The sequence below is a fragment of the Mus caroli genome, chromosome 6, assembly GCF_900094665.2.
Source record: "Mus caroli chromosome 6, CAROLI_EIJ_v1.1, whole genome shotgun sequence".
NCBI classification, from domain to species: domain Eukaryota; kingdom Metazoa; phylum Chordata; class Mammalia; order Rodentia; family Muridae; genus Mus; species Mus caroli.
Genome location: NC_034575.1, coordinates 79432991 through 79446513, shown reverse-complemented (window position 1 = coordinate 79446513; position 13523 = coordinate 79432991). Strand labels below are relative to the sequence as shown.

Below are 13523 nucleotides of genomic sequence, written 5' to 3'. Positions count from 1 at the left end.
AAGATATAAGATACAATTTGCTAAACGCATGAAATTCAAGAAGAAGGAAGACCAAAGTGTGCCCCTCCAGTTTTAAGGCTTCATCCAGGTCCTGTCGCTGAGCCCTTTCTTCTATGGTGAGAACTCCTTTCTTTCTAACTGCTTTCAGAGGTGGGGAAACACCAGAGCCTGTGGCAAACGCCATCTCTATCTAACCAAATTCTCTGAACTTATGAACTTGTTCTGTGGCTCTGTGTAATTTAACAGTTTCTTTTCAATTCCTTACCTTGGTGTAGGCTCTTGTCTGCAGATGAGTTAGAGATTTGATTTAGTATAAAGTTTTAAAGTTTAGTATAAAGTTTTTTAAAGTTATTTGAGGGGAGAAGGCTCAGTGGTTAAAGAGCACTTGTTCTTGTAGAGGAATGCCCTTGCACCCATGTGGTGGCTCCTAACCACCTGCAACATAGTGCTGGGAGATCTGATGTCCTCTCTGGCCTCTAAGCACACCCACACACCCTGGCACTGACACCCACGCAGCTTGAGTCATATCCAGGACCTGCTGTGTGCAGGACTTTCTTCATGCCTGGCATCTCATTGAGAACACCAAGGACCACATTGGTATGAGGGTCCTGGCATTTGGGCCTTGAATGCTTCCCTGAAAAAAAAATAGTTTTGTGTTTTTCCCTGAGACAAGGTCTCAGATAAGCCAGGCTATCCTTGAACTTGCTCCATAGCAATAATTCCTATTCCTCCTGACTCTGCTGTGATCATAGACACATACATACCACCATGCTTGATTTCATAAAGTTCTGGGGATTGAACCCAGGGCTTTCTACATGAGAGGCAGGCACTCTAACCATTGAGCGACCTCCCTCCTCCCAAGTCCTTTTCCTGAATGTTTCTATGTCTACTTTCTAGTTAGCTTTCTTCAGTCCTTATCTGACCTGTGATAACTAGCCCCACTGTTGCTCTATTCCTTGGAGTGCCTTGTGTTTTGACCTTTTGCATATCCACCCAAGCTTCCTTTACAGATAACCATGCTAGCCTTCATTGTTGAATACTTTCTTTGTTCTGTGTTCACTTTCAGTATTCTGGGTAGTGATTTGCAGTCCGTTCCTTTTCTAACGTTGAATTCCTTTGTGCACTGAAACCCTGTTTGGTGGCAATGAGTGCATACATTTAGTTCTTCATCTCCATGGCCAGGTTATTCACCGGTCTCCCGGGTGTGGGCCAGCAAAGCCGGCCTTGCCCCTCAAGCCTGCAGCCAATGATTAGACTTGTCTGATGCTCAGAGTCTACCTCACATGAGCCCCTTCCCTACCCTTACACCACCCCACCCTGGCCTAGAGCAGTTTATGGCTGCTCGGGGAGGGAGTCATTTCCTTATGAGTGTACCCACTGATAAGTCTCCCCTGGCTCAGTCAATAACCCCGTACCCATGCACGTGGAAAAGAGAAGAGGAGATAGCCTTTACCTTCGATCCAGTTCTGAGCCACTGAAGGAGGAGTCAGAGAGAGTAACTCCAACTGGAAGATCTTTTTCCTGGAGGGAAATGAGGAGCCAGCTGTGAGCAAGCCCAGCAGGGTACGGGGGACAGTCTTGTTCTCCAGAACCCCCTCACCCTCTCTGTGTTCTGCTCTTCAGCCCTAGCCAACACTGCATAAGGGGAAGGAATACTGGGGCCTCACAGAGGATGGGTAGCTTCAGGCTCAATACCTCACACAGGGGCTCTTAGCTGGTTAGGAAGGGCATGGGGAGGGCAGGACTGAGAGGAGGACAGAATGTGGGATGGGAGAAGAAACCTCAAGTGACTTTGTGCTGTGATGGAGAGCCCTCAAGAGCCCGTGCTGGCCCCCTGCATCTGACCTGTCTTTGAGAAGAGTGACAAGTTCTGATAGGATCCTCCATTATCTGTGATCAGGGCTCCATTACAACCTACAGAAGACTACAAGGGCAGGTTGGACTGTCTATCACTGGGGAAGAACTAGGCGCTGTGAAGGAGCTAGAAGGGTCTTCGTGAGCATAAGCTGACTTTCCCAAGCAAGCTCCCGGTCAGCAGTGGCAGGTGCCTGCCTGTGGCTTTCACAGGATCACAGCGCCATGCCGGGGCTGGACTCATTCATGGCTGTCTCTCTAATATGGAATGATGACTGGGACTCTCAATCGTCATAATTCCAGGAAGATGTGGGAGACTGGGGGCCATAGTCGGACAGATGTGTTCTAAAACAATGAAGGGGAAGACCACCAAAGCCATGGGGCCAAAGGAAAGTTAGGAATGGCGGTCCTGTCTAAAGTGAAGTCTGGAGGATACTCTTACGGGAAAGGGGTGTCTGCACATGGTGGCGTTCCTATGCTCTTGGCTAATTCTTTTTATTTCTCCCAGGCACAGCATCCTCATCATCTAAAACAAGTAGAGCACTGAGCTACAAGGGGACGTCCCTCAAGATTGGCAGTGAGTAGGAAGGGAGAGAGCAGGGGCTTTACTTACTGGCAACACAGTGGATACCGTTTTGGGGATCAGATGGGATACCTTCCATGGGGATCTTTACAACTGAGGGAGGAAGGAACTGGGGCTGGAGAAAAACAGCGGGAAAGCGGATAAACACCAAGGCAACCTCTCAGGTTTCCTCACTGAGACGCAAGCAAGATGCATACATGCACGGTGTGGGAGCCACCAGCCTCTGCCCACCCAGGCCAAGTACTGAGTAACTCCCACATGCCAGGAGTTTCTCCAGGTCTCAGCATTTTATGATACATAGACTCAGTAGAAGAATGAAGCTTGCGTCACATACACCCATCTTACAAGTCTCTTTATGGCGATGCTGCTATGGTCTGAGTCACTCACAGTGACCGCTTACACAACAGACTGTACCCTTTGGAGAGACGTTGCTGGCTGAATTCCTTGCTATGTCCTGGGCTGTAGAACAGTGGGTAACTGTGCTGTGGTGGTTTGGGGCTATATAGCCCTATTGGGAGTTTGTGCTCCATTTGGGGAAGAGTTTCCACCATTTGTAGTGAGTGTTTGAATCTTTCTGCCTGGAGTTTTGGTGCCTACCGTACATCGTGGGCTGACATGTGGCTCTCAACTCCCTGAGTGTTTTAGGGCCAGGATGAAAGAAGCATGGGAGAGGGGAAAAGTAGGCGGGGCAACCACGTGGTCACTGTACCTTTAGTGAAGTCTCCTTTCTCCCACTTCTATCCCTGATCCCATGTAGGTAGGCCCAAGCTAAGCTGTTACCAGGGTGACACCCCTGGCCTCCAGGCCTGATGTGAGTTCCCACTGGACTCTCTCCCTAGACATGCTCCTTTCTCAGGCAATTCTCCTTACAACTACCTTCTATGTTGAAGCCTCTTCTGCCCCAGTGACTTGAAAATGGTCCTGAGAACCCACAGAAGGACTTGAAAATGGTCCTGAGACCCCACAGTAGTAGCCATTGTCTGCTTCTAGGCAAGCCAGCTCACTAACTCTGACCACCCTGAGGACATTTCCAGAAACACATGGGGTCTCAGCACCCAAGACCACCCACAGAGCCACCCCTCATCCTGGCAGAACCGAGTCTCTCAGTCTCTGCCCTCTGCCTAGACTGCTCACCATCGCCACCTCCTCCTCTGCCGTCTCATGGACCTCTTTCCTTCTCTTCTTCTTCTTGTCTGTCTCCTTTTTGTCCTTCTCTGGGAGGATATTGTCAATCCAGGCCAGGTCATGCTGGGAGAAAACCAAGTCCAGGAGCCTTCGAACAATGATAAGGCCCAGGATCTGGGGTGGGAAGAAGGGCGGAAAGGCTGAGACTCCGTGGGAGCTCAAAGGTAACGGTGAGCTTGTGTTTTCTCCCCAGTTGGCTGAGGTCAGGGACCATGTGTGTGTGACCAGCTCTTTGCAGCCATTCCAATGTCCCTAAGACTAACTAGCCAGCAAGCCCAGAAGATTGCAGCATCCCTAGTTCTTGAATCTTTGAGCACAGACTCTGCTCCCTCATGATCCATTTAACATCTCAAATGCATGCATTTTTCTATTTCCAAGACCAGCTTGGAGTTCAGCACTGGGAGCTTTGCCTTTCTGTTTTGTTCGGCTTCTTTGATCCTGCTCCACCCCTCCACCATACCACCTGCCCATCATGGGAGGCTGGCTGACTTTTGCCCTGACCTCAGCATCTGGGCTTCTCTGCAGGGTCCTGTTTCTATGGTGCTGTTCTCTGCTCGCTGCACTGCCAGGCCCACTCTCCCAAGCGCCAAGAAGCCCACCGCACCCTCCTCACCATGACCGGGAAGATGATGGCAGCCATGGTTGACTTAAGGATCCAGAGCAGGGCCAGGCAGAGGATCTGCACCAGGGTGAACAGGTGGATGCGGCGAAGGGGCACGTGGCGCAGGAAAGCGTGGTCTGGCTGGTGCTTGGCTGGCATGAGGAAAAGCTTACAGCGTTCCCAGAACTGGCAAGAATATAGCATAGGACTCAACCAAGAGGTTAAACTCCAGGGCCAAAGACCTACTGAGCTCTTGCACTAGGGGACATGATGACCTGGTAGGATCTTGGAGAGGGGACTTCTAATAGGGCATTGTGATAGGCTAGTGGTATCTAGGCATGTATAACATAGAGAAGGGGCCCTGAGCACTGGATGTAGGAAACAGCCTGCAGAGAGTGACAAAAGGAACATGAACATGGTCCATATTTAAGGGAAAAAAAAAAAACATCTTAACAGCAGCACAAACTGCCTGGGGCCCTGGCCTCACGGTGAAGCAGAACAAAACAAAATCTTTTCTTTTATAGAGTAGCTTTAGGGAATTAGGGAGGGAAGGCTCATAAGAGTTAGCTTGACCTGGCTTTCAAATTCTGAGCCTCAGCTTCTCCATATGTAAAACAGGAATCTATGGGCCCAATCACATAGATTATATGATGCCTGTAAAGTACTTAGTGTAGTCATTTTGGTGGCACAACGGAAGTAGCATTGTTACCATTATTCTCTCATGGAGTTGGGACAGCAAACATTTAGAGTCCTGGTAGCACACAACTAGACATGAAGTTCTGGCTCTAGGTCATATTAGCTTGGGGAGGATACATCCTTACCTGGATGCCATTCAGGGAGGCCACGCCCATGTAGAGGAAGACTCCATAGAGCACTGGCATGGGGATGTACTGAAATGAGAAGAGAGGTTTGGGCTGGGACTGGTCCATGCTATCTGGTGATGGATGGGGTTGTTAGCCAACCACAAAGGGTTCTGGAGAGCTGGTCTTTAAAGGAGCTGAGGGTCCAAGAGTAGATCTGAAGCCAGACAATGCAGGGTGGGGGGCATGAGGGTGGGACAACAGGCCTCCAGGTCAGGAGGCCAGACTGGCCTGCAACTGCTCTCCCAGCCACTCAGAATCTACACGAGGTGGGTTAGTTACTCCCTCCAGCAAGAGGGAGAGCCACTCAGACTGAGCACGACTCAGTCCCACCAGATTCTTTCCACCTCTGCCTCAGCTGACAGCCACGGAAGGGGCTGGGACCCTTGGTGAGCTGAGCAGAGGTAACAGAAGACACACATTATAGGCAGTGTTGTGTAGACTAAGGAACACAGACCCCCCAGCTCACCACTGATGATTCAATGGTCGACCTTCCTGCAAATGAGAACAACAGTCTGCTTTTTCAACAACGGAACCATGTCATTTACTCTGCCCCACAACCATTATTCCGAATCTTCAAACATCTTTCCACCACCTGACTGGGCTGCATTTCTCTTCCTTTTTTCCCTTTATCTGTGCCTGTGCTTGCTGCTGAACCAAGGCTGGCTTGCTTTGCTCTTGGGTGGTCATGGGAGAACACTTGCTAAGCACAGAGTCTGATATTTGTATGGGTTGCCTAACCTGCAAGTGCATTTAAGAATTTTGAAACAGGCTGGCGGGGATGCTCAGCCATGGAGAGCACCAGCGTCCATACCAAGTGGCTCACAGTCACCTGCAAGGGGTCTGTCTCATGCCCTCTTCTGGCCTCCACGAGTGCCTGTATTCGTGTGTGCACCTCCACACACGGACACAGAGTTTTGAAAAGTAAAAGAAATCTTTAAAAGAAAGAGTGTTAAGACACCCAAGCAAGCAAATGATCTCTTTTAAGTTAGATTGTTCAACGTTTTAAGCATTAAGACTTGGATCCCAGGCTGGAGAGATGGCTCAGCGGTTAAGAGCACTGACTGCTCTTCCAGAGGTCCTGAGTTCAATTCCCAGCCACCACATGGTGGCTCACAACCATCTATAATGGGATCTGACACTCTCTTCTGGTGTGTCTGAAGACAGCTATAGTGTACTCATGTATAAAATAAATAAATAAATAAATAAATAAATAAATAAATCTTAAAAAAAAAAAAAGACTTGGATCCCAAGCTTCGATCCTAAGGCATTTGGGCTAAAAGTTAAGAAGGGATTTAGACAGCCCTTGCACCTTCCTGCTAACATATGACTTGTGAAAAATGTCCTCCTTATAAAACAGCATAAAAAGTCACTAAGTTAACACTGTGCAAATTACACTTAAAGTATAGGGGCGATTGAACGAAAACCTTAAATAAAATGTAACACTATGCCAACAGCTTGGTTCATCTTTGTAATCCCAGCACTTGAGAGGCCGAGACAGGAGGATTGTGAATAGTTTGATTCACCATCCTGATGTACATCTCAAGTTCCAGGCCACCCAGGATTACATGGTGAGAAAATCTATCTAAAGAATAAAAGAACAAGGGTCCCGTGCTGGGGAGAGGCTCAGTGATTGAGTGCTTGCTCTCTCCCAGAGGGCCTGAGTCCTGCTCTCAGCACTCAGTGGCTGGCTCACAACTACCTATAATTCCAGCTCCAGGGTGATCCAATGCCCTCCTTTGGCTTCTGACGGTGCCCAAACAAAGGAGACAGACACTCACACAGACATAGGTGTAAATAAAAATAAAATAAGTATTTAAAATACTAATTAAGGGCCAGGCGAGTTGGTGCATGTCTTTAATCCCCCAGCTCTTGGAAGGCAGAGGCAGGTAGATCTCTGTGAGTCCAAGGCCAGCCTGGTCTACAAAGTGAGACCAGGTCAGAAGCCCTGTCTCAGAAAAACAAAACAAAATCAAGATAAAGAAAACAGACAGTAGAGGCATGCACCCTAATTAGATATCAAACTGCCTGGTTTATACAGTGCTTGGGATGGAATGGGGATGGAAAACCAGGGCCGGTTGCACGCTCAGTGGGTAAGCACTCTAACAAGGGTTGGCTTGTGCGCCAGCTGAGCTACAGCCCTAGAATTTTGAAAACACAGCACCCAAAGCTCTGGGAAGTTCTTGATACTCACCCTCAGGGCGCTGTATTCCTCACTGCCTTCTCACAGTTGGACTGTGTGGCTCTGCAGGGGCCCCTATCAGCAGCACCCCAGCCCACACTTCTGCTTCCTGCGGTAGAACTTTCTCACGCCCCAGGTTTGTAGCTCTTGTGAGAGATGTAGTTGTTCAGCACTGACTGGAAAGAATTTAACTAATACGTTTGAGATATTTTTGTTTTGTTTTGTTTTGTTTTTGAGACAGGGTTTCTCTGTGTAGCCCTGGCTGTCCTGGAACTCACTCTGCAGATCAGGCTGGCCTCGAACTCAGAAATTTACCTGCCTCTGCCTCCTAAGTGCTGGGATTAAAGGTGTGCGCCAAAACTGCCTGGCTAACGTTTGAAATCTTACCTTTACATTTTTTACATTTTTACCTTTACAATTTTAATTTTTATGTGTGTGTGTGTGACAGTGTGTGCCAGGCACGTGTGGGGTCCTCAGAGGCCAGAAGAGGCAGGTAAGATTTTCTGGGGTAGGGGTCATGGTTATTAGATGCCTGGTGTGGAAGCTAGGAACCAAACTCAAGTCCTTGGGCCGAGCAGCAAGCTCTCTGAACCACTGAGCCATCTCTCCAGCCCCCAAAGCCCTTATTTATAGGAAGGTGGGCCCCTTGAGATGCTCAAATCAGAAATCCTGTGGTTTACGATCTTGACTCCCCATTGGGGATGTGACCCAGTTCCTCGTCCGTGCTAGGTAAGCACTGTGCTGCTGAGAGCCACTCGACCCCTTATTTCTATCTTTTTTTTTTTTTTATACTGCTGTAGGCCTGCTGCCTTAGACTAAGAACACAGACAACGTTAGCACAAAGTGGGATGTCAAAAGTAGAGCATGAAAGACTGGCCACTCCACACAGAGTGTAATAAATGTGCCCATAAAAGAACTGATCACTTTGTAAATGGAACACAAGGATGGAGGCTATGATAGAACTTCCTAGCTGTTCTCTGGTCGATTCAACACACAGAAAAGAGCTGGTTGGAATGGCTGCAGTGCTCAACACGCCCCACAGCTGGACTCAAGCCTGACATTGTCCAGGGGAGATGGGAGCTGCTGTCTGCAAAGTGAAGAAGGGAGGAACCGAAGTTTTTGACACAAACACTGACACAAACAGTATTAGGACTGACACATGATGGTTCTTCCAGAAACCTTTTCACAATGAATACTCCGTGCACATTTAAATTACACTCTGGGGCCAAGGAGACGCTCAGGAAGTAGAGTCTCTAGATACTGAGCCTAACAACTGGAGTTCAATACCCGGGACATGCAAGGTGGCAAGAGAGAACAGATTCCTGTAAGTTGTGCTTTGTCCTCCACACACAGAGGCGTCAGAGCCTCTGAAACTGGAGTTGCAAATGGTTGTAAGCTGCTATGAGAATGCTGGGAACCAAACCCAGGTTCCAGTGTTCCTAACCATGGAGGCATCTCTCCAGCTGCTATTTATTTTTACATTGATTGACTCTGTGTGTGTGTGTGTGCACATTTGTGCACACGCTCATGCGTGCAGGTCACTGAGCACACAGGAAGGTCAGAGGACAGTCTTCAGGAGTTGGTTCTCTACTGACATCCTATGGTCTGGGGGGGATCAAGCTGAGATTGGCAGTCTCAGCAGCAGGTAGGTACCATTACTCAATACTCGCTGAACCATCCCGTCGTCCTACAAACAACCACTTTCAAAGGAAAGAAAAATACCTGCCCATCTGTGTGTGATCTGATCCATTACACAATGGAGACCTTTCTCTGTGTGTGATCTGATCCATTACACAGTGGAGACCTTCCTCTGAAGGACCTACGACTCAGATGTGCCCAGCATCTGTTTTTAAGTCAGAAACACTTGCCATAGTGAGCAAATCAGTGGCTGTTCACTCTTTTCTTAATCTGATGTTTTAAGAGATTTAAAGGTGGGAGAGGGAATGGTTACAAAATCGGACTAAGTTTAATAAGAAAGGAAAGTCCCGGGCTGCAGAGATGACTCCACCAGTAAAGTGCTTGATGCACAGAACACAAACAAAGTCTGGAGTTGAACCCCCAGGCGCCATGTGTAAAGGGCAGGACAGAGGCACATTGCTGCTGTCCCAGCACTGTAAAAGTGGAGGTGAGAGGATCCCTTGAGCTTGCTGGCCAGCCTGGCCAAATTTGTGAGCTCCAGGCTCAGTGAGACACTGTCTCAAAACATATGGTAGAGAAGCCACTGGGATGGCTCAGAGGTTAAGACCACGTATTGCTCTTGTGGAGAACCTGGTGGGTGGCTTACAGCCTCTCGAAACTCCAGGTGAGTCTGGCACCTCAAGATTCTGTGAGTGGTCTACACCCCCTCACACACACCCACACACACCCACACACCCACACGAATGCACAGTCACAGATACATGAAGCAATGTCTTAGTGGGTACTGATTAGGACACAGCCATGAGAGCACCCCAGCTACAGTGTTCTCTGGCTGTTAGGAGGGAGCAAGAGGAGTTTCAGGCTTTGGGGAAAAGTCACTCATGTGCCAAGATACACACCATAGAGGAGTGGGAGCGGTGCCTGCGGAAGAGCTTGGGGAATTCCCGTGGTCAAAGTTTACATTCAGAAAATGGGCAGAACAAGAAGATCTGGAGTGAGCCCTAAACACAGCAATGTGGTCTAGCCAGCTCTCAGGGTCCTGGACTAAGCAGGACAGAACACTGCAGAAGTCCCTGGAAAAGAATGTACTCCAGAAAGGTGACAGTGGCCCCTGGAAAGGATGGGACAGAAGAGACGTGATGGCAATACTGATAACAGACCGGGGGACATCACAGGAAGCGATGAATGACGGACACCACCTTGGCCTGTTCCTATCTCGCCTTTCTTACAGCCTGTAGGCTGGTGGCCCCTGGACTTTGGGAGCGATGGGGCAGAGCCTCACCTTCAGGATAGGAGCCAGGAAGACGGAGATGCCTGTCAGGATGAAGACCATGACTCCAGTAACTCTCTGCTCCCTGGTGGAGATGAGCACACAGTCAGGTGTGACCTGGAAGACACTCAAGTGACCAGTCCCAACTTGTTCAGCTCTTCTACTGGATTGAAGCTTACTACACCCGATACTATGGACCTAGGAGGTTCCTTAATTGGGCTCTGCCTCACAGCCCAAGGCCCAGATGACCTAGTTAGGAAAGGTAGGGAGCACCCAATCAGCCCAGAGCATTGTGAGGAGTGTCAGGGAGGTTGTACAGTGCCTAACAGCCGGGGGCTTGAGCTCTGTGGGCTTAGGCTGACTCCTGGCTCTGCTACTCGTGTGTGGACAATAATAGGCAAGGCCACAATCAGCCTGAGCTGGGTACAGTTGAGATAACAGCACTGCTATTGGATGGTTGTAAAGTGCTTAGCGCCCTGCTTGGGTGATGAGCTCCTACCGCTGGGACTCACAGGGGATGAAGACCTGGGAAGGTGTCTGTTGGCAGAGGAGGCAGCAGGGGCAGGAGGAGCAAGTAGGATCTTTTGGTGCCAAATGGGCAGGGGATGTGCTTTCCTGCATGAACCAGCTTGGGGCCTGACATGGGGCAGGAACAGAGAGGCAAAGAGGGAAAGAGAAAGAACAAGCTAGGGCTATGGGTTGGAGTCCTGGTTGGGTCCAGAAAGGCTCAAAGGCGACTGAGTGGGATGTGAATCCATGGAGAGGCCTCCAGAGGGTCAAACAAAGGGCAAGAAGAGGTCCTACCGTGGGTGAGACTCTAGAGCGGGGGGGGGGGTTTGGGGGGGTCTACCTCTTTGAGGGATCGCATATCAAATATTTGCATTATGAATCACAACGGTAGCAAAATTACAATTATGAAGTATCAAGGAAATAATTTCACAGTTGGAGGTCACCACAACATGAGGAACTGTATTAGAGGGTTGCAGCACTAGGAAGATTGAGAAGCGCTGTTCGTGTGTGTGTGTGTGTGTGTGTGTGTGTGTGTGTGTGTGTTACTACTGGAGACTACTAAGCAAAAAATATCGGTTAGAACTGAGAGAAGTGAATCTTCATCTCTTCCTTCTGAGTATCCCTCCTATGGCTTGGTTTCAGTGGTTGTAAGGGAAGCCTTTCTTTCCCCACTACCCTGAGGGAAAAAAATTCCATTCCATAAAAGATGTCCACTCCTGTTCAGGTGACCCAGACCTCGCTCCCTCCTACCTGACCCCCAGGAACTGGGGTTGTTCCCCCGGGGCACTGGTCTCCGTCTCCATCTTGAGGCTGTCGATGTGGGCGATGGAGATGACCGTGGCAGCCACATACCAGGGGAGCCCGGTGAAAGAGCACAGAGCCATGAGGACGCCTACCCAGAACAGGTCCAGATGGTAGCCAGCGGCCTTCTGCAGGACAGTGGGACAGGAGAAAGTCTGGGAGTCTGACCCTTCCAGAAGCAACCATTTTGTGGATCATAGCTCCCCCTGCCTACCAGAGTGTATTCTAGGGGGTGAGACTCTCACTGGGGCAGATACTCAGGACTTGGGAAGTGTTTGAGCCTCACAGTCCCCAAAGGTGGCTTTAGTTGACACCTTGTCTACAAAACTGAGCCTGGGCCACAGACAGGGGTGGAGAAAAGGGACGCCGAGGCTTGGGAAGGCCCTACATTTGGGTTAGGGTTAGGTGAGAAGAGCTCACCTGGTGAGAAGAGCTCAGGCCCGGTGGCCACAGCCACAGGCTGGTCAGACCCGGTGGGGCAGGGAGTAGTGACTTGAGTCTCTGAAAGGCAGCATCTCTCAGACCCAAAGTCAGGGAGGGGGCTCCCGGGAGCAGGGGGCTGAGGAGATTCCTCAACCTCCTGATTTTAGGCCTAAACCCAGCAGCATGTGTGAGGTGTGCAAGTTTCATTACCAGGAGGCACACACCAGAGAATGATACTTGAGGGGTTCAAGACCCAGCCTGAGCTTGCACCGGGTTCTCAGACCAAGCCACCTAGGATTTGTTCACGAACACATCTCCCTCACCTAAAGGCACCAAACGGGGACTTCTCCGACTGTGGAAGGAAGAACTTTCACCCTCCCCTCAACCCTCCAACTCTGCTCGTGGCTCAGCCTTACCCTCAGCTTGTTCTCCTTCCGGTTGACAATGACTGCGGTGATCTGCTGGTCCATGAAGATCAGGATGGTCACCAGCAGGGCCGGCAGGATGCTGGCAGGGTACACCCACCAAGGGTTCTTCCCAAAGGGGGCAACGAACCAGCCTCGGTCGGGCCTTGTGGGCTGAGTAGAGCAAGCAGAGAGGCCTGTTCCTCTTTTCCTTGTCCAGTTATTGCCTGTGCCTTCCCACCTCCCCACCACTCTCCTTCCCCTCCTGGAGACACTTCTCAACTACCGTATTTTCCCTTAAAGATGCTAAGTACTCGCAATTTTAGAGAGAGTCATAGGGGGCCAGGAAGGAGCACAGATCCAATGGGGCTAGAGAAATAAACAGAACAGAATAAGCTGCACCACCCTGGAAAGACAGGTGATGCTCAGAGGGCAGCCAGGAGGGTGGACAAGACCACTCATTGCAGTAAGACAAAAGGTCAAAATGAGACCTGACAGAACAAAACACTGGATGACCCCAGTGCTGCCTCTGCCCAAGGAGCTCTGAGATAGAGGTAGATATTTAAAAGGAAAAACTGTGTGTGTGTGTGTGTGTGTGTGTGTGTGTGTGTGTGTGTGTGGTGCGTGCAAACCCAGAGCAGCAGGCACATCAGGGTTCTTTCTCTGTGGCTCATCTCTCATTGCCTTGATTCACTGTCTCTGATTGACACAGCTCACCATTTGGTTAGGCTGGTCACTGAGCACCCAGACTCTGCCTGTCTCTGCCTCTGATGCTGGTTTGCAGGCATGCACATCCAAGCCTGACTTTTGCTGTGGGCTCTGGAGATCCAAACTCAGATGTTCCTGATTTCAGAGCAATGGGTTTTACTCTGGCAGCTGTCTCCGGCTTCCAGGAACCAGGGCTTTTGTTTTAAGACTAACACTACCTCAAAGGCAGGGTCTAGACTCAGATTCCTTACTTTGGTGGAGAGTTGGTACATCTGAGAGGGCTTGGAGTTAGCTATAAGCAAATAACCACTTCTGGGTACATTGTTTCTTTTCTTTTCTTTTAAACATATATATTCTGAAGCCAGGTATAGTGGCACATGCCTTTGACCCCACCACCCGGGAGGCAGAGGCAGAGGCAGAGGCAGAGGCAGAGGCAGAGGCAGAGGCGCAGAGGCAGAGAGGCAGAGAGGCAGAGAGGCAGAGAGGCAGAGAGGCAGAGAGGCA

General features: G+C 49.8%; 1 protein-coding gene across 1 annotated transcript in view; it reads right to left on the bottom strand.

Annotated features, from left to right (window-relative positions):
* The window catches only part of Slc4a5 (solute carrier family 4 member 5), a 76461-nt gene that overhangs the window by 3106 nt on the left and 59832 nt on the right, over positions 1 to 13523 (bottom strand). Inside the window, exons 18-25 of the mRNA XM_021164247.1 lie at positions 12324 to 12485; positions 11434 to 11612; positions 10186 to 10258; positions 5045 to 5113; positions 4236 to 4409; positions 3581 to 3736; positions 2468 to 2552; positions 1454 to 1521 (exon numbers count right to left, since the gene is read on the bottom strand). Coding sequence (XP_021019906.1) covers positions 1487 to 1521; positions 2468 to 2552; positions 3581 to 3736; positions 4236 to 4409; positions 5045 to 5113; positions 10186 to 10258; positions 11434 to 11612; positions 12324 to 12485 — 933 coding nt within the window. The 3' untranslated portion in view covers positions 1454 to 1486. The remainder of the gene's footprint in view (positions 1 to 1453; positions 1522 to 2467; positions 2553 to 3580; positions 3737 to 4235; positions 4410 to 5044; positions 5114 to 10185; positions 10259 to 11433; positions 11613 to 12323; positions 12486 to 13523) is intronic.